This window comes from Hetaerina americana, unplaced genomic scaffold (assembly GCF_022747635.1).
Source record: "Hetaerina americana unplaced genomic scaffold, ioHetAmer1.1.p SCAF_52, whole genome shotgun sequence".
NCBI classification, from domain to species: Eukaryota; Metazoa; Arthropoda; class Insecta; order Odonata; family Calopterygidae; genus Hetaerina; species Hetaerina americana.
The window spans coordinates 487,892-509,792 of NW_027287117.1; the positions used below are offsets into that span (position 1 = coordinate 487,892).

General features: G+C 37.8%; 1 protein-coding gene and 1 non-coding gene across 2 annotated transcripts; one reads left to right on the forward strand and one right to left on the reverse strand.

The window, feature by feature from the left end:
* Positions 1-702: 702 nt before the first annotated feature.
* Positions 703-21,699, reverse strand: LOC139694666 (uncharacterized). Its single transcript, XM_071593161.1, has 7 exons — positions 21,687-21,699; positions 5,361-5,669; positions 3,638-3,912; positions 2,734-2,943; positions 1,961-2,153; positions 1,859-1,918; positions 703-1,166 (listed from the first exon to the last, which is right to left on the reverse strand). The coding sequence occupies exons 1-7, from the start codon at positions 21,697-21,699 to the stop codon at positions 703-705; spliced, it is 1,524 nt and encodes a 507-aa protein (XP_071449262.1).
* Positions 3,878-3,987, forward strand: LOC139694684 (U6atac minor spliceosomal RNA). The gene has a single exon (XR_011702196.1). It is a non-coding gene; the product is annotated as a U6atac minor spliceosomal RNA (small nuclear RNA).
* Positions 21,700-21,901: the final 202 nt, after the last annotated feature.

The window sequence follows — 21,901 nt, forward strand, 5'->3', positions numbered from 1 at the left end:
GTACAAGTAAATTTTCTCTTTTTACTCATTGTATGTACATTGATGCCATTAATATTTTTAACATAATTAAAGCAGTTTTTTCAAGTGAAAATCACTTTTTTGGAAAAGTCAATCACATAGTTATAATGCTAAATAATGTATGCATTTAAGTGATAAAACTCTGATGTACTTCCAGGAGTCATGCACACTATGATTTTATACTTCCTGGAACTTAAAATCAGCCAGGTTTCAGTGTACACAAAATTTTGATGAATTAAAATCTACTTCTGCAACCATCCATGTTAGCAAAGCACAAACATTTGCAAAATCCTAGATATATTCTTGATCAACAAACATTTGATCCATAGACTTGTTCCTTGCTCAGTTTTGCTTTTGCTTTTCACTGATGGGCCATGTCCAATCATTAGCTACTTTGAGCTTGCTTTCCACAATTAATAAATTACTGCTTCCCATGAAGTTACTGTGGTACCTTGAAAATACTAGAGGAAAAGGATGTGAGAGTCTCATTTGACCTCCTTTGTTTGCATCTTTAAATAGTTTCATTACCTTTTATGCATAATCAAACATGTATATCAATACAATACCAATGGTTACATTAAACCTTGGATAGGTAGGTATTAGCTAACGGTTTATCAGATATCAGTGAATGGAACAAGCCAAGCTGTTCAATAGCAACTTCCATAACCGCATTCATTCATGATCTCATAGTGGATAATTGCAAGAGAAATGGCTTCTCTTGACTGGGATCCCTCTTGGTCCATCACTATATTGGCAAGACCAGCCTCCCACACCCAACTTTGAGAGAGCTTCATGGCATCCCATCCGTGGTTCACCCCAGTGACCTTCATAAGCCATCCACATTGGCCAGTCACTCCTTCCAGGACTGCAGTCATTCATGTTCCCTTCACCCACCACAATGTTTTCATTCCTAATGGTGGTCCTATCCACTTCTGCATGCTCCATATACCTCGTGCCATGGTTTTTCTGTCTCTCCTGACTTGAAGGGTTCCTCCCTTTGGACTTTGGGTATCCATTTTTTTGAGAGAGGCAGTCTGATGGAGGGCCTTTCATGTGGTGAAGGATCTGGAGATTCGTCCAGGTGGCCCAAGGGATACCATGTCCAGTCCAATCTTCAAGTCTGGGATACCTCACATATTGATGACGTCCTGCAGTTAGATTTAACACATGATTTCATTGATCAAGCATCACAGATGAAAGTCAGAAGTACCAACAATTATATACTTATTTTACTCTAAAATTATCACTTTCAAGTTTATGGCAGCATTGGAATGAATGTTTATCAAACAATATATTAGAAAACAACATATAACTGCAACCCCATCGATTGAAATACATGTACAGTTAATTAATAGGCTTTATGTACTAACTATCATCTTAAACATTTTGTATGAATGTTCAAGTTTGCAGAGTAAGAAACAATTCTCTCTCTCCCTGGGTTGTAGTGATACATCAGTGACAGTTTTACTGCTACATTTTTGACAATTGAGAAGTCTGATGTTTTCAGAAAGTTATGATAAATATGCAAATCAACAGAAGGATGGATTCTGGAAGGATTTATTGCCCACAATGCACTGAGAGTTATGAAGATGGCTGGAGTAAAGCAGCTGAGTCTGAGCATTAAGATTTATTTCCTGGAGGTGGTAGAATCATTTTGTTTTCCTAAAGTTAATGGATTTTGTAAGAAGAAAGAGTAAAGTACCTCTCCATTCAATATTATATTGATTGTCGATATTGATTGTCTCAATCAAAGAGCTTCAGCTTAATACAGATTACAGCCAAATAGAAGCTGGCTTTCGAGGTGTGAATGCACAACTGCTGAAGTGAATGATGTCCTTACCTGGAGCTGCCCATAGTCCATGTGATCCCCTGGCTGCAAAAAGTGTTGGTCGAAGTGCTTCTGTTTCACTGCCCATCCACGATGAATTGGGGATGTTGGGACCTGGTGTGGCCTGCTGTGGTTTTGTGAGATGAACCACAGGGGGGAACCGTGGCCTTTGAAGCCATCCTTCAACATGACCACCCTCCCTTAGTTCATGTCTGTATAGGGCAAAGAGGCCATTCCAGTGGTTGAGGTACTTGTAGTAGGCTCCCAGCTTGTGGGTGGATATGTAGAGACTGTGAGGATGCCCATTCTACACAAATCAGATTGTTGTCATAAGCTATAATAACAGCTTAACCATTTCAAGGCTATTCATGTTTTCATTAAGGTTTTTATGTATCATATGCAGGATTAAATGGGCTACTATGTGAAGAAAAAACTGAGCAAATTCTAAAATTTGCTGGATATCAGCTTCAACTTCATCAAGATGCACAACCTAACCATTAAATAAGAAAGGGGAAGAAAACTCCAATGGCCGTAAAAATGTCCATAATGTTTCCTCCCCTTTCTTATTTAATTGAGAGGCCGTAGAACCTAACCATGTTCTGACACCTTCCCTATTTTGTGACAGAACTAAAAGTGAAAATAAAAATTTTTAATTTCACCAAAACTTGCGCATATACAGTTATGAGTGGATTAAAGCATATTCACTTATGTAGATGCATGCATAGAGGGGAAAAATTCCATCTGGATTGATTGACCCAATGGAGTGATCTGGCTGACATTTTTCCCAGTCATAAATTGTCAAGGGACAATGAACACAATAATTCATTGGATTCTTAAACAAAAAGATTATATAATAATTCAAGGTCACTATTTTTCTGGTATCTCACCACAAAACGAATGCTCAAGTGCTCCCAGTCTCCCAAGTGGCTGCCATAGCGACGTCGTTTTCCGAGGCAATGGCCTCCAAGAAGTGGTAGGGGCCAGGGCCCTAGGAGTCGAGGCCCTGTTTCCACCACACACACATCCTTACCCTCACTAAAGGGAAAGAAAAGCCAGTAGGTGACCATGAAGTCTGGCCCATTTAGACTCGTCCCTTGCTCTTTGTGAACATCTCTCTTCTTCAGACGAACAGTAAAAGTACCTAACTTGTTCCCAACCTTAAAATAAGAACAAGAGTGAAGTATGGCATGAATGAGAAGATAACAAATATTTTTTTTCATTTTTCCAGTTCGAACAGCATCTCTGGGTGTTATGAACAGAATATAAGCTTCCTACAAATGTTCATGTTGGATGATCATTAGCTTGCATCAGACCTTTCATTTGAAAATAACTTCATTTGTACACAATTCCAAAGCAATGATGAGAATTATTTCAAAGTAGATCACAATGCCAATGCCAATGTGCACTATTTAATTCCTCAGTGAATCTTAAGCTGACCGATTCCTTTGAAAATATTAAGAATGCAGAAATTCTTTTACCAAAAATATTGCTATTTCAAAAAAGAGAATTCCTGGTTCCTTCTGATTCATGCTAATGACTGTCAACTACACTGCAAATGACACACACAAATGTGCAAATGGGTTTGTTCTAGTGATCAATTAATACGCATGCATGTGAAGACATCAAAACAATTTTGCCTCATTGAAAAATCTAATATGCTTATGATCTCTAAATTTCATCCCAACCAACCTCAATGTCTTCATTGGCAATTTCTGGAGAGTCAGGAGGAAGTTGATCCATTCGATCAGATTTTACCGGAATGCCATGGTTTGTGAAAGCAGGTGGATGGACCTCTTCTTTGTGCTCATCATTGGCCCTTTCCACTTCTTGGTTTTTTCTGTTGTATTTTTCAGTGTTTTCTACTGAAAAACCATTCACCTGCTTTTTAAATGTTGACCAATAACTTTGTAGATGACTATGTTGCGAAGTTTGAGGGGCAGGCACTGAATTTGGTGACTTCACCTTCTTATGAGGAGGGCAGTGAGTTACAAGAGCATAAACAGGCACAGAATATAAGAGAGGATTATAACCATGTATAAATGAAGAAGAGTTCTTTAGCAATGCCCCTGGAAAGGAGGAGAAATATGCATAAGTTTTTCCATTACATGCACAAGAAAAGTTAAATTATCTTGAGAGTTTAAACATATTTAAGCATATCAGGAACCTTGCTTGCCCAAAGAATGCATTATATATTTAAGCTCCTTATTTAAAAAACCTATCCATGTATCTTCATGGCTGAGGAAGAACACAAGTGAGAGGTGTCCTCTGGGAGGAGGAAGGGGATTTATGAGTCTCTCTTTCTGGAAGCAATCACAGTTTTTTATACTCTGTACACCAACATAGAAGTGACTTTTTGTGGCATTTCCACATGTGTTAAACATTATTTCTTGCTCTTTTTTTCATTTATGAAAGATTTTATTCTTTGAATTACTCTCTCATTCATTCCTGTTCATTTTTAAAATATTTCGTTTCATTAATTAGGTACCCATTTATTAACCCTTTTGCTGTGAGGAAATAGTTAAAATTTCATAGCGTTAAGGAAAATTTATATCTTGAAAATATAATTATATTACTTTGTAAAGATTGACTTAAATCTCCACCTGTCTACCTAATGATCTCTTGACTTACACCCCACAGACCTCTCTCTCACACTCTACCCCATCTCTCTCATACTCTCCCCCACAGACAGACCCTTGAGACCAGCTGTTCACACAACAGCTTAGTCCCGACCCCACGCAGGAAGGCACCGACCTGCCACAAACTACAAGTACAGAGTGAATTGATTCTCAGCACCTGGATGATTCCCAACAAAAGAGACCGATCAGCCAATGGACCCCAACCAACACCACAGGACACCACCACCACTCCTTGCCCACACACTGTGGGATGACAGGACGATGGACGCCATAAGGAATTCAGATTAGAGGAAAAGACCATCTCATCGCAACCAACTGGACTCTTCATATTCCTTTGTCTTTCCCTCTTCCTCTACAAACCCTCAACCTCCACCCCTACTTTTACCTGTTTATGTCTCTCATCATCCGAGTGTCAGTTTTTCCCGATTGGGTAACCCCTCCCGGCATGTGGAGACACCCTGGTTTCCCCAACTCCTATGTTTAATATATATATTGAACTCTGTACAGTGAGAGCTTCCCTTGAAAATGATGTAGTGCACCAAAACTAGTCATGATTAAATCTTTATTGTTGTAGTCTTTATCTCTGTTATTATTACACAACTCCTTTTTCTGAACTGAGGAATTCTTCCAAGATATTATTCAGAAAATATAAATGTTGATAATATGAAATTTGAATATATGGCTCTTTCCTGTAATTATGCTCAATATTCAGGATACGTTCCATCAAATTAATATTCCGTAGATATGCATTAAGTGGGAATTATTATAAGTATGTAGCCAAATTTATGCTGTATAGCTGCCGATACCTTACATATTAATGAAATATTTAGCTGAGATTTCATACAATATAGGATATTTCTCATTAAAGCATAGATTACCCATTTCCTGTTTTGCTAAGAGAAACCATTCTTTAGATTTGGCTCCAAGAGGAAGACTTTGGGGCTCTCTGGCTGATTGTATATCTGCCTCCAGATGGAGCTTGCATGATTGGTCACATGATTCACTTTCATTTTTATCCATTGTGCCATTTTCTCTTAGGTCTCCCTTGAGCAATTCTCTCAGCTTTGATGCTTGCTTGTAGGGAATAGGGGACACATTTTCCAAGAACTGTTCCACTCCACCAGGAAAGAATCTTTCACCAGGGGCCAACCAGACAAGGGGAGCCCATCGACGTACGAGTGAGTCCACTGTAAAGATAGAAAGGAATTGATACTGTTAGTTTTGCAAGTTTATTGATATCTCTCTCTCCTGAAACCTATCAATGTCCTATACTTTGAGAAAGTCACTCTCCATGTAAACCACTCCATTACAGAATAAGTGTTGATATAATTTCTAATTCTTTTCACCTGCTAAAATCCTGGAATCTGATAAATGGGAGAAAAGGGTCAGGATTGAGTCACTGAAATTAACTCACAATAAACAGTTTTGGATGCCACAGATTAATTTTATGAAAGCATCACCCATTCAGTTGACTCGTAAAAATATTGAGAGAAAAGAGTAGCAATGCACCCTTCACCTTTTTCCAAAGATAAAACTTCCAATAATAAAACTTCCAGTTCCAAAGTTTGGTATTTGCAGGAAGGGAGTTATTGAAATTCATTGAAAAAATTGTACAAATTACAAAATGTTGGCAGAAAATTTATCAAACAATATTCAAGAAAGGTGAAGAAAATAAATGGAAGAAGATAGAAATATCATTCCAGATGTTTAGATATAGATAAAGTATACATGTACAGCATAAATGAGGATTGCTATATTATGTGAAGTGAGTTAGTTAATTTTAATCTTCATAGCGAAAAAGAGCTGAGTATTGTCATATCGGAAGTAAAAAAAAGCAAGTTTAATTGTGCACATAGCAAAGATAATTCTTTGACTCATTGACATATTGAAGAAGAGGTCAAATGGTTACCTAGGTGAAGATCACTTGGAACTGTAGATTTGAAAAGAAATAAATAACACTTAGCTCTTTTGAAAATAAATATCAAAAGGAATATAAAACACAGTGAGATATTTTTCTTAGTCTTGTGGATTCTAATCTTATTTTTACAGAGTAGATATGACAAGTGTGATGAAAGTCGTGCAGATTATAGGAGTAGAGGGCAGGGATAAGTAACTCATTTAAAGCTTATACATAAGACAAAATTCACGATTAATAATAGCCGATGGAAAATTAGGATGAGCCAGATAAAGAAGGGAGTAAGAAATGGTCATTCATTATTGCCTTTTCATTTTAGCTAATATGAGATGAGAGGATAGCAGGGATTACTGGAGTGATTGTTATAAATAAATCTACAGCAGAGGAGAGGAGAGTCAGATAAGGGTGACAGTAATACAGAGCAAAAATGTAGGAAGAAGAGAAGTGAACAAAGACCAAAGAACAAAGTAGGGGTAAAGGCTGAACAAGCAAACTCAACCATTATTCAGGTTTATCTGCCAACAAGTAACCATAGGAAAGAAGAAACATGGAATGTGATCAATAAGAGGAAATATCTTGTGCAATTCCCTGGAAGGAAACATTTGGTAAAGATTAGAACATGGTGATAAACAGTAATGATGGGCAAAGGGATGTGATGGGAGTGAGGTAAGGTACTAGAACATAGAATCAAGGGATACCTTTGGGGAAAACAATAGAATTCTGCAGAAATAATGTTTTAATCATAATGAGCACTAGGTTTAAACACCACTAGAGATGATAGTATATGTAGAAAATGCCCAGGGATTCCGTAAGATGGCAGTGAGTATTTATTATGGTTAGGCACAGATTGTGGAATAAATTAATTAATGTGCACAGTTTCCCAGTAAGTTGAATCATATCATAATTTAGTGCTAATGAAGTTACACTTCATTAGCACTCTAGAGGATGAATAGGAATGAAGGCTAAAAATGGAATGTGGAAGCAATATAAACTATGACACAAATGAATGAGTACCAGAAGATAGTGGAAAGATTTATGAGTGCAAACAGAAGATGGGCAAAGTAAATTGAAAGGGCGAACATCTCAAAATGGGATATTGAAAACTACCAGGGAAACAATAGGGACAGTTAGAAGGAAAAGGACAAGATTACAGCCAAAACAATTAAGAAGATTGAAGAAAATTAAATAATTTAAACACAGAAATTGGGAGAAGGAAGCACAAATAGTTGAAAAATTAACTGAGGTGGAAAATTAATAGGATGAAAGAAGATTGGTGGAGGATACAGTGTGAGGATATTGAGAGTTTAGTGGAGACAGGTGGTACACTGTACACAACAGTGAAAGCTCTATCAGAAAGTAAGAAGGTAAAATCTGTGCACACTATTAAACGTAAGTCAGGAAAATTATTAATTGACCCAGAAAAGTTCTGAGAGAAATATAAAGAACACATAAAGGAACTCTTTGGTAAGGAATTTAGGCCAGCAAGTTTAGATACTGGAGGAGAATATGATCTAGATGAGGCTAGCTTAGGTCTGGGCATATTTTAATTACAAGAAAGAAAGGTTATTAAGGACATTAAAATAAAATAGAGCCATGGGAATAGATGAAATTCCTGTTGAACTACTTAAGGATATGGGAAAGCATGGAAGGAATAGTTTTATTTTGGTCAATTTGTAGCATTTATGAGGGAGAATTTGGATGGAAGATTTTGGCAGAACAACATCAACTCCCATTGGAAGAAAATGGAATATGGGAGGACTATAGAGTAATTATGTTGAATTCACAAGCAGCTAAAGTGGTATGAATGCCTTAGGACCCTTAATATGGAGTTTGAGGGAAAGGCAAATGATTACTTGGGGATGATCAGTTTGTATTTAGAAAGGGAATGGGGATTAATGATCCATAACAGTAGTGAGGTCACTACTAGAAATGAACACGTAGTACAATCAGAGTGTATTTGTTTTTTTGGGGGGATTTCAAGAAGGCATTTGAAAGAGCAAATTGGTTTGAATTAATGAATGTGTCCCTAAGATAGGAGTAGTTTGGAGGGATAGGAGACTTAGCCACAACCTATATATGTCTCAGACTGCTCAGATGTGAGTGAAGGATGAAGAGTACGGATGGGCGGTGTAAGGAAGAGGTGTAAAGCAGGGGTATCAATTATCACCTGTGGTTTTTAATGCATGCATAGAAGAAAGACAAAAGATTCATGAGATAGGATAGAAATTAAAGTGGTGTAAAATTTATAAAATAAGTTAGATTTGCAGATGATCAATCCTTAACTAGCCGGTCAACCAAGAGGTTGCAATCATTGCTGAGCACATAAGAAAAACAGCATATCAGATGGGATGAGATTGGTTGAGAATTAATGTAAAAAAACAAACATTATGATGCTTTTGAGAAAGAGATATGCTAGGATCATTAAAATAGGACGTCATAAACTAGAGAAGGTTTACCTATATCAAAAGTGTTTTAGAGCAAAATAATCAAAGTAGTAGGGATGTAGTAAGAAGAATGATATTAGACAAAGAATCTTTCACAAGAAGGGTGTTGATGGCAGGAATGGTTGAATAAGGATGTGAAGAAAAATTTAGTGAAAACTTTGATATGGAGTGTGTTTTTGTATAGCCCAGAATCTTGGTCTTTGAATTGTGATGACAGGGTTATAGATTGAAGACCTTTGAGATGCTTGCTTGGAGAAGATTGAATATGGTAAAAAGGATGGAAAGGAAAACAAATGAAGGGGTGTAAGGCATATTGTAGGAAGAGAAAACATTGTTGGGAGATAACAAAAGGATGTAGGAAAGGTGGATGCAGAGCATTTTGATCGACAATGTGTTTTTCAAGACTGTGATATAAAGGAGAGCATTAGGCAAGATAGGTGGGGTGAGTAAATAAATAGAAATATTGGGTGGAATAAAGGGAGGTAGAATGTAAGCAGAATATTAGAAGGTTTTTTGGTGGTGCAGGATATCATGTAGTTCCTTGTTAGGTGGGCTAAGAAATGCTGTGGTGTAAGGATTGTAAACCTGCCTTACACAGTGCACTACCAAATAATAGTAATTAAGGAAGAAAGAGCATATGGAGAGCAAGGCTAGAAGGCATCAAGCTGAATGTGAAGCTGCTGGAGCAAAATATTAACAATAAATGAAAAGACTTGAGTGGACCAAGAACAAATGGCATAGTAGACTGGAAGAAAAAAATTACAGGTGCCAACCAGTATTGATATTAATGACAAGAGGAAATGGGAAGAAAATTTGGAATTAAAATAGACTAGGTGTTGATGAAGTCATATTTCCATATGGTAAAGCTTCATATAAACATTACATATCTACATCAAGGGAGCACCATCACCATTGGGATCATTTAAATATAAATTTCAGAAGTATGAGATGAATATGGAATTTGAGGAAAAAGGATGAAATGAGATTATAATTAATGCATCCCATTGATGGATAGAAGTAGTTAAAGAAGAAAGCATATAAGGGTTCCAAAAATATGATTCATGATTCCTTGTTCAGCAAACTGCACAATTAAAGGCCATGGTCTTTAAACCTAACAAGTTTTGCTGTCTTGTTCTTTTCTTTAAAATTGTTTGCACCACTTTATGGTTACCACTCACTGTACCATCATCATAATGAGAGCAGAAAATACCCAGAACATAATTTTCAAATTATTTAAGGATATTGGAACTCCTAACTTAAGCATTCTTTTACTTCTCTAGAAAAAATTGTGGAATTTCTTCTCTTGCTTTAATTTTTTTAATATATTTTTTTCCATGTTTGATCACCTCAGACAAAACCTGCCTGCTATTAGATCATAGGTGAAGAACCATCATCCTGAAGAACCACCTAAATTTGTTTAAAATTATAAACTTCAATTTAAAATGATTTGTCAAAGTGCTTACGAGTTAATTTAGAGTTCCTGGTGTAACATATGAAGTGATATTTTAACTTTAGAATTGAATTAATTAATACTTTTATCTGCTCTTTTAGGATTGATCATATTTTGATACCATTTTCAGTAACTCCTGAAAGATTCTTTTGGCTAAATAATAATTGCCTTCATTTTGTCCATGAAATTCCAAGTATTGGTTGACAAGAAACTGCATTATCTGTCAACTAGTTTAATTGTTCCTCTGGTGTTTCTCCTCTTTTTCCATAATGACAATAATTTTGCATCGACATTTTTGTGAATTTTCATCTTGATGCCAATATTGGACACTTTTCCAGAAAAAATACAGATGAATTACATACATTACATACATGCATTACATTCTTGTAAGTAGCTGTGCCACATGAATGTGATGCCTTCAAACCTATTGATTAAATGTGACTAAGGGTGTATGGAACAATTTAGGGGTGGGTTAGGCATAGTGATTTCAATCATTAAAAGAAACAGTGTAATAAAGATTGTTTTGATAGTGATAGACCAAAAATTAGGTATCTGTCACTGTTGCATGTAGCGCAGGAAGGTATGCAAAGTGGAAAGAGAGGAAGGATATAGTTCAGAACTTGTTGTTGGTGGTAGAATAGAGAAATTTTAAGCCTCAAATTGCGTTTTTGTTGTTGTCTCAAATTGTTTTAAGAAAGATAGTAATCACCGAAGTACCGAGGATACGTGGAATCACTTCCTTGAGATCACGCGCTCAGCAGTCAACAAGTTCATTCCCAGTAAATTTATAAAAGCTATTGCGGAACCAGGTGGTACAACGCGGATTTTAGAAGGCCAATACGACGTCAAAGGTCATGTTATGCCAAGATGAAAAATATTAGGAATGATATCTCTAGCGACAAAAAGAATGAGATCACTTATTATTACAAGATATCCAGGCCGAATGCCAAGAATGTTCGGAAAGCGTTAAGGAAATGCAAAAGGAAAAGGTTAGCGGAAAATTTGAAAGAGAATCCGATAGCATTTTGGTCATACGTCAGGTAAGTTCAGGGAAATAAGTCAACTGTTAATTCGCTCAAAAATGATAAAGACGAAAGAGCAACCAACAATTTGCAAAATGCTAACTTATTAAATTCCTGCTTTCAAAGCGTCTTCACTAATATCTCACTGAATAACCCCGATAGCTCATCAAATCATGCCGGTCAACCGATGCCCAACATTGAAATCTCATATAATGGAATATAACGCTTGCTGAAAAATAGTAGGTAACCCTAACAAATCCTACAGGCCCGAAGAAATACCCGCTCGTATATTTAAGGAACTGGTGTCGGAAATTACCCAGTATCTTGAAATCATATTTAAAAAATCACCAGTAGATCACAATGTTCTAATTGGTTGGAAAACGGCGGACGTAGCACCAAGATTTAAAAACGGAGACAAGGAGGAACCGACCATTTAACGGCCTATTTCCCTCACATCCATGTCATTCAAGGTCATGAAACATATAGTTCCTCGTTTGATCGACAGATACCTCGATAATCAAAAGTTATTAATGAAAAATCAGCACGGTTTCCGAAAAGGTGGATGTGGAAAAGGTCCTGTAAGACACAACTTACACTTTTTGTTAATGATATTCTTACTTCGGGAGAGAGCAATGTTCCAGTGGACGCGATTTTTCTAGATTTCAAGAAAACCTTCGACAAAGTACCTCATAGTAAACTACTCGCAAAGCTGGAAGCATGTGGCATAGATGGAAATATCCTGGGTTGGATTGAAGACTTATTGAATGGTCGGGTTCAAAGATTAGTGATAGATGGAGCTAGCTCAAATGCAATAGAAGTTACTCCAGGTGTCTCCAGGCAAGTGCCATCGGACCTCTTGTATTCCTACTTGACGTTAACGAAATTGACTCCGTAGTCACTAGTAAGATGTGTTTATTTGCCGACGATGCAGTGGTTTACAGTGATATCTGTGATCCTGAGGACACAGCAGCTTTGTCGGATAGCCTTAATGCTATGCAACGCTGGTGCAACACTTAGCAATTAGAATGAAACTTAAAAAAGTGCGTAGTCATAACTATTTGGAAAAGAGCACCCGAACGCCTACTGTATTGGGAAACCCGGAATGGAATGTGTAGACTGAATTAAATGCCTAGGCGTTACCCTCACTCACGAACCCTCCTTGGTGAAACACATGCGGGGAATATGTGGACAAGCTAACAAAAAGTTAAGATATATTAGAAGAGTACTTGGTAACCATGATGAAAAGGTCAAATAGAAATGTTATCTATCGTTGGTTAGGCCTCATTTAGAATATGCTGCAAGTATATGGGATCCTCAAGAAGTTGAATTAATTACCGAATTGGATCGCATGCAACGTAGAGGAGCTACAGTTGTAAAACGGTGTTGGTAACATGGTAAACTTAGTAGCGTGTCCAAATTATCCGAGCAGCTAGGCTGAGAATCACTCACGGAGCGAAGGTTAAATTACACATTAAATCTCTTGCATAAATTGGAAGGAGGTCTCTTTAGCAGTCGTGTTGAACGTGTATTATTACCACCATCGTACTACGATAGGAGAGATCGTGTGAATTAAATTAGATTAAGTGTAGAATGGATTTTTTTAAGATGTCATTTTTTCCACGAACGATATGGAATCATAATAACATTATTCGACCGCGGTAGAGCCATGTTCGGGTTAAATTATTCTTTTGTGTATTCGCCCCCTGCCACACACCCTGGCGGTGGCTTGCAGGGTATATATACATTTTTTTAAATAATTAAAAATAATAAATAAACTCTTCTTTACTAATCTCCATGTCTCTTGCCAATGCCATTGGTTTCATTTTATCTCTAGCTGTTATGTATCTGTACAATCTGGTACAGTATTAGCCAAGAATTGTAATCCATAAGGGATTGAACTTTAAAGTTATAGGCCGCTTATCTAACAGATTTATCAGCTTCCAACCTAACTTAAAGGCTACCCTTCACGTATCTTTCATCATTACTTCTCAGTGAATAGGTGTACATTAATTTAGGCAGTAAGCATGAGAAACCATTTCTTACTTCCCTTCCTCGATGATCAGTGGTTATCAATCCAAAGATTCACTTTTAGTATAGCTTCAAACTATCCAGAAACAAGCAGATAAATAATGGCCTTAGCTAATACGATAAAATAAAAATAAGGTCAATAATTCCTGAAGGAATACCATTGACCTCCGCAACCTTTTTTAATTTCTTCATCAAGTATGCCAGGATCTGAGGTATTCTTATCGAAATCATCATCACTTTCTAAGCCAAAAACTTAGTCTATTATCTTATCTATTAAGTCATTATGTGCAGCGCTTCGATCTTACCTGAATCTCTTTTTTCTCGATTCATCCTTTTCCTTCCATATATCAGATGGCACGCGCACGAGTTTTCCTCTCTCAGTTTCTGACAGTGCTTTCACTTTCTTATACAGTGAATGCATTTCACCCTGTCTCCGTAAACTTTGAATGTTCTCACCATGTTCTTTCCACAACATTTCTTTCGCTGTATTAGCCACTCGCATAAGATCCTTATTTAGCTGTGTGTATCTTTTCCTAATTCTGTGATTTCATTTTTCCATTTCTTTCTACTTCCTCTCTTATCGTCTCTTCTGTAATTATTGGCCGACTAGCTTTTACTATTAACCGTACGTGTTGCTTTGTTTGCGGCTTTCATTATCATATTTTAGTTAATTCCCTTCTACCTCGTTCTGTCCCATTCGCTTTCCCCCATTCAGTTTTTTTCAATGTCTAATGATACTTCCTTTAGGTCCAGGTCTACTGAAAAGTTTCCACATCCACTGTGTTGTTTTTTCCTTTACACCTTTTGGCTCCAAAACCGTACTCTTCCACCGTATTCCCATATTTCTCTTCGCCCACTGCCGCATTCCAGTCGCCTATCACTATCAAGTGTTTTCTTCCAGGGAAACCAGGTCCTCACCTCAATAATCACGTCCTCAATACGTTTGGGAAACTTAGCTAGGTGTAAGACTCAATACGAACTAAGTTTGTAGAACCTGATTTTATCTCTACCGAAAACACATTATCTCTAGTATAAAACTAGTTTCTACATAATATACTCTAAACTATGTTCCTATCCTTCTGTTTGATGCTATTGCTACCGCACCCTGCCTCTCTTCTCCTCCGCTGTGATTTCACTATCCTGCTATCGCTTCAATATTCCGCGCTATCTTCCCATCTCATCTCACTCAGGTCTACCTCACCTACCCATCTCCTCACTCTATCTGGTTGACGATTTCTATCTTCCCTATCCTCAGCATCCTATTAATATTCCAATCCCACATTCCAATAATCACGGTCCTCTTCAGTCCGTTCATTTTTCTTTTCTGCTACTGTCAAATAGGTTAGTTTCATGTGAGGATAACTTCAGGGACCTTGCCTCCTCCGCTTTTAGGGATTGCACTCGGCCCAGTGGGCTGCTTCATAATTGCCAGGGTTCCTTATTTATTTGTCTCCGTCAATTTAATTGGCGTGGTAAAACAATTTAGGTTTTTTCCGGTGTCTTCCTCGATAGTGTTTTTTAATGTGACTCCAAGCCTTAAACTGCAACGTTGCTGAGGAGCAGACGCTGCATGGTTTACCTTTCGGCTGGCTCCTACCCTTCCACTGTCACGCACCTGTCATAACCAGGAACAGTTATCATTGCCCCTGCTAGTAAAACTGCAGAAGCAATCAGAACACACAAGCCCTTACACCGACATAATGTCACCAAGTCAATGGGGACAGACCTAGTACTTATAATGGAATTACTAAGCCTCTCTGCTTGCAGGAGTGAACCAATGTGCATGTAAAGCTGCCAACTAGAGCCGCAAATGCCAATGTCAATGCCACGAAACTTTTAATGCAGATAATGCGAAGTGCAGAACGTTGAGCGTAAGCTTTAGTACCAGAAAGCGTCGTCAGTGGGTGCACATAAATGGCTTTTTGAAAGAATACGTTTTGATTGAAAAAAATAGATGTTTTAACAATGAAATACATTTCCGTGGTGGAGTGTGCGTGAAATAATTGACGGAAAAAACTTCCGCGTCATCCGAACTGACGTAGCGCAATGGAATAGAATCCCCGAGACTCGAAAAAAATTATCTCCAAATATGATTAATTAATAAATGAAAAAGAAACACTTTGTTCCAATCCACCACTTTATTGTACGACTAGTTTCGACGCTACGGCGTCATCCTCAGGTACCTCATGATTAATTAATACAATTGAGTAAAAGTGCTCCTGAGAGTTTTTTTACGGAAATTTTTGTCATAGGTGGAAAAATTCGGTGCCGAATTTCGAATCTTTTATCGAGGTTCACGATAAAAATGCGATAGTATAAGCCACTTTAATAGATCCCCAACGACGGAAAAGATTCGTGAAAAGACGTCCTGGGTTGAAAAATTCTCTCGAAAGACAAATGGGATTCGCCACGATATCGAACAATTTTACTCGAATAAGATAGAAACTTGGATATTCCAATCTCAAGCCTGAATGTTACTACCACACCTCTTCGCGGTCGTATTTCCGAGAATATCGGAGGAGTTTGCGGCTGTATTATAAAATGTAGTACGCTAACAGTTTCCCCCGAAAGCGTTCCTGCGTGAGCCTTTCACGGTGAGGTGGATTACGCAGGTGGAAGAGGCGGGCGGGCGGTGGTGCTGCCATCCGTATGCGTGGGGACACTTCCCTTCCCGGGGACTTTCTCCGGGCTCCTCTCCCCTTAGCGAGCTCTTGGGAGTCGAAGAGATTTCGCTCCCTCGCTGGACTCCCGCTATCTCCCGGCCTGAAACGGGATCCCCGCGCCCATTCGAACTCGCAATGCGTCAGCTCACTCGGACGGGAGCGCACGGTTTACGGGGAATCGGTGAAACTAGTCGTGAAATCGAGCAATTTCCTGCTTCGTCCGTTTCCCGCCAAGTGACGGAAGAACGAGTTAGCCCGTGCCGCCGTCGCTTTGCACCACATTCAGCTCAAGAAGAACGGACGCTAATGATTTTACAAGCGTAACTTGATGCGAGACTCATGTATTCGAAATTAAGATGGCCAGGAGTCAAAAGTCATGCGGAGAGTTCATGCATAATAGGTTAATGGCAGTAATGTTTCGGGGCCTATGCATGTTTCATTAATCCCATGACAAAAGTGTTTGTCATTTAAATCGCCACATTCTAGAGTTCATAGTTTGAAGAGTTTATATTCAGCTATCAAATTATTCCTTAGAAATGTGACTTCTTGTAGTTATTTCAATGAAGCAATAGAATAACGTAACTTTAAATGTTATCAACAGATAAAATCATTTTATGGGCAACATTTGATTTTAAAATGAAATCTTAACTTAGGATTAGGACTTAATTTTATGATGCAAACGTTTATTGCGCACCCCTTTATTATCATCGGTAAATAATTACCACGCAATGTTCCATTTCATAATAAATGTATCACCCCAGCAACAAAAAAATGCTTTCGCTAATGGAAGGAATTGATTGGTCAACATAGCCTGTAGTTAAATAATCTCTCCAGCTAACCTCGAGACTATCTCTTCATGCTAGGAAACAGTGTGCCGAGGTTTAATACTTTTTAAAGGCATCAATCATGCAGAAGGGTCTTAGATATCAAGGCAACTACAATATAACCATTTTCCAACCATTCCAGAGAACGTAGGTGTAGAATTTAAACGGTATGATATTTCATAATCAGTCATGATAAATTTGAACCAGGATACTTAATTTTTCTTTTATTGCTACACTTTGTAATTCTATTTTTTCAAAGGATTTTCTGAGATTCTAACTCCTCTGACTTCAAAGACCTTGGGATGGGAAACTTTGGAATAAAGGAACTATCACTTTAGATTCGTGAACTAGGATATGAAAAACCTCCGTGGGGTTGAACCAACACCATGGGCGGGATATCATTTTGACCAGATCGAAGTCTACGCAGAAAGCGAAGAGTTCCGGGCCTCTGGCAAACCGCCACTTCAGAACTACGCAGTTGAAACAATTTCTATCGATTAATATCGCCACGTCGCGTCTTCTACCACAATTGAGCTTGGAGTCTTGCATCTTAATATTATTTTAGCGTTTCTAGAACGACAGTCCAGATGGGGACATTCACGGGGTTCATAGTTACTGAATAATTGCATCAATTTAAAACTATTTATTGAAGCGGTGGAATTGGACGTAAGGATACATTCTGTCTGTACTTTTTTATGACTCACCATGCTTGAAAATACCAATTTATTCCTGTGATAAAAAGTCTTAGGTATTTTGAACTATGCGTCTTGATGATTTTATGTGCTTTGAGGGAAAAAGTGTATTACACGTCCACAGCAATTTGTCATATTCCATTAAAAGTTGAATGCTCTGATGCACCAAGGTGTAAATTAAGAGCCTCCCTTTTATTTGCCATTAAAGCAGTAAATGGATATTTTTAATTGGAGACATACATTAAGCTGAATCCATTGAGCCTATGAGTGTACCTCCCCTTTCATGTATTAGAAACATGGAATGAGCGGAAAATGTTCATTTGAGGGATTAAGGTCATCCCAGGCGTATTTATATGCCAGTTTAGGGCAACATTTTGGGAGGGGACTCCTTCCTTGAGAGCTCGAACATTTCCTTATGATGGTTATGTCAAATCTCAAAAATACTGCTCATTTACGTACAAATCACAATTCATACTTTAGAAGTATCAATAAATCATTAAGCGTTTCTGGTTTACAATGACTTTTACCATTTTGATTACATAATTTTTGAATCATAATTGTAAATGTCATCAGCTCGAAGGTTAGGATTGACAGGTGAGGGTAGAGTTCTTCTTAAACTAGTAATTGTAAGTCCCAAGACGTGTAACATACGACACACACGTACGTACAGTAGGATACGCTGGGAAGGGAGTTCCTCTCCCTTGGCCACGGCTCAATGGCCAATCAGGTTCTTCCAAACAGAAGATGGAATCGCTTGCCCTTTAAATGGGGTTACCCAAAGAAATCACATGGGATTTGGACCCGAGACTCTGATTTCCAGCCGAACACTCTATCCACTTTGGTACCCCCGGATTTTTTGTGAAAATTCTATTTTTTTTAAATGATATTTAAGATTCGTTTACGCATAAAGGTAAACTCACGTACAGAATATAAATGTACAAATTGTCCTTCCGCTCCATTTTGAAATCATACGCTGGATCCATTCTAAGCAGTTAAACTGTGGCTAAAAAAGATTTAATTGGCATTTCAAATTAAATAAGACGCCGAAAAAAACCCCGTATAGTGCTTTAAAAAGAAGCACGCAAAAGAAATGTTCACGGCCTGACCGTCGAAGTTGGGTTCTCGTCAGGATTGGATGAACTTCTCCAGCTTGGCCTTAATTTTTCTTTCTAAATTTTCCATCTCTTCTAGTGTAACAGTATTTGAAAAGGTTTTTAAAATATGACAAAAGGAGAAAGCGAAAGTTAGAATTATACATCATAACAGAGCCACGCTTTCTAGTTTTCCATGAAAACTCGTAGTTTTATTGTTGCTCTGGTGAAGTAATGCACTTTTCTCTCAGTTTGGCGCGTAGAAAGCGTTGCGACGAAGTTTAGGAGTTGTCATATATTAATATTAAAATGATGTCACATTCTACTTTGGCAGAAATATTATGCTTCCAACATTATTATTATATTATTGACAGAACCTGCATTACTGTCCCACTTTTTCTTCGTCATATACGAACAGGCATTTGTTTCAAAAAAGTTGATACATATACCAATAAAAGTTTTTCTTATACCATTATTATAACTAGTCATTAATTCATTACTATATATGTCATCATATTCAAAATAACATTATTATTGCACATTTGCACAATTTAAATGGAATATTTGAGCTTACTGTTTGTAAGATCGATAATACCCAAGTAAAAGTCACGGCGTGATCCGCGAAAAGCGACGTACTTCCACCAGCCAAAATGTCCACTAAGTTTACGTGTCAGTGATTGAAAAAGGGGTCGAACTGAACTCAACTAGTGAATTACCCGTGTTTCATAGAGGTGCGCCTCACTGGTAAGCACACAGGAATACTATTTCGCCGAATTGAAAAAATATCTAAGCGAATCAAACCCTTTTCATGGTGGAAGCTTAGCCAAATAATTTAATGTTTAATGTCCTCCATCCGAAAATAGGAAAACCATGTGCCCATGATTTGAGAATGCGCGAAATGACGTTGTGCAAATATGTACTTGGAACAAATAATAAATACAACATGACACTAAGATAATTCCCATCCACTGTAAAATTCCATTAACTTTATATGTGGGCTTCTAATGCTTACGGTCCCAAAAAATAAATATATATCGAAATCAATTTTACAGCAGCTGCTGACCTGGTATGAATACTCATGCGTACCACTCGAGCTCATCAGAGCTCCTAACGATCTGGAAAGGAAATATGTAGAGCGTTTTGTCTGAGTCCGTACAAAGCACCGCAAAATGTTCTCTTTAGCAGTAAAAAATCCCTTTGCACCCAGTTAATTTATTCTTGGGTGAAATGATTTTCAAGTGAACACATTGCAGTAACCACTTCACTTTTTTATATTATTCATCCCATCAAGGTGAAAGCTTGCTGATCGAATTGGTTCACGTAAATCGATTGCGCATCGACATGTATTTTCGTCGTGTTTTTAGAGGGTGTTCTGAGTCAGCTGGAATTAGTACACTGCTACTCACACTCTCGATCCTCCGGGGGAAAGTAGTGTGATTTATTAGCTCCGAGTTAATTATGCACGGAGTGCTAAAAAAGGTTCCTAGCTCTTCCACCGCTCCGCGACCTTCCGAAAGTTTTTCGGCTGTTCATTTCACAGCGATCCCATTCTTCGGAAAATGTGACGACCGAGACGAAATTAGTTGGCGAAAGGAAAGATTTTATCACAAATCCGGGAAGTTTGGCGCCTAATTGTTTAAATTTTAAGTAGAAATGTTTGCAAAATAATATTGTCGAGAAGCATTTACATGTATTATATAATATCTGTATATTTCTTCAATAATTGATGTTAAAATTAAATTTGTACAATTGACAACGAGACGAGCAACTTTCCCTTCGGATAACTTTTGTCGGTTCCTCGTTGAGAAATGGATTCCGGTGGTGATTCTTGGGTGACGAGCTCGATCAGAGGACCTAATGAACAGAGAGACAAGGCTTACAAGAATGGTGAGTCTGGATCACCACAGCTCCATCATGCCTTGGGAAACCTCAGGCGGCGGGAAGGGAAAGGAATTGGCCTCCCTAACCTGCTAATGCTTACCAAGCACCGCAGGACTTAGTATTAGACCTATCAAGCCGACCTGGGGGTTGATCAATAAAGGTCGACCGAAAGATATCAGCAAAAGATAATCTAAGACAACAATATAGCAAGAAATTAAATACCTGACGAGTATAACATGTGACAAAGTATAGGATGACGAAGATTTTAGAAATATTTCACAGTACGCTATTTTAAAAAATACTCAGAAAAGGTTACAAAATTTCCCATTAGGTTTTGGATGCACGCTCGGATAAAGCACAACGCAACGAGACAGGCAAAAATCGCTCCAAATGTAATCGGGAATTATTTAAATTAGCAAGCATACAGGTATTTCAGGCACCAGAATTTCCATCGAAATTTTAAATTATTATTTGGTATTCATATGCATAATGTATTGTTACTTAAAACTTTTAAATATCTTATTAGATGGCAGTATTCCTAAAATTAAGGAGCTTTGAAAAATAGAAGTGACGGAAGTATTTGATTGACCCGGTGGATTTACAAGGCTTAATATTTTTCAGCAAACGTTTTATTTCATTATATGAGATTTCAATTTTGGGTATCGGTTGGCCGGCACGATTTTGTAAGCTATCGGAGACATTCGGTGAGATACTGGCAATGACGCTTTGAAAGAAGGAATTTAATAAGTTAGCCTTTTTCAAACTGCTGGTTACCCTTCCGCCTTTTTCGTTTTCGAGTGAATTAACTGTTAACTTGATCCCTGAACCTCTCTGACATATAGCCAATGTGCTTTCGGATTCTGTTTCAAATTTTCCGCTAATTTTTGCACCTTTTGAATTCGCTTTAGGCTTTCCAAAATCCCTTCTTTGCATTCGCGCCAGATAACTTGTAATCATAAGTGATCTCAATCGTTTTGTCCTAATATTTTTCATCTTTGCATGATATAGCCTTTGACGTCACAATGCTTTTCTAGCATCCGAGTTGTGCTATCTAGGTTCCGTGCTATCTTTTATAAATTTCCTGGGAATTAACTTGTTGATTGCTGAGCGCATGATCTCAAAGAAGTGATTCCACGTATCCTCAGTTTTTCGGTGATTACTGGCTTTCTTAAAATTTGCAAATTAACTACATACCTGTAGCACGCATTTTATGCGATCAAAGTCCCCTTATTTAAAAGTAAATTTTTCTTTTAGATTTCTTATTTCGGACCCCAAAAATCGAAAACTCAGCGTTTACTGGTCACTGTGGTCACTAATTCTTTTTACAGTTTCTATAATTAGACTTTTACGGGAATATTCGTTGCTAACAAATCCAGAATGTTATCGCCCCCAGTTGGTGAAGTGACAAG

Coding starts and splice junctions, on each gene's coding strand:
- LOC139694666 (XM_071593161.1), bottom strand. Junction 1,919..1,960: donor ACCACAGCAGGCCACACCAG/GTCCCAACATCC, acceptor GCAGTGAAACAG/AAGCACTTCGACCAACACTT. Junction 1,167..1,858: donor TGGACTATGGGCAGCTCCAG/GTAAGGACATCA, acceptor ATCTAACTGCAG/GACGTCATCAATATGTGAGG.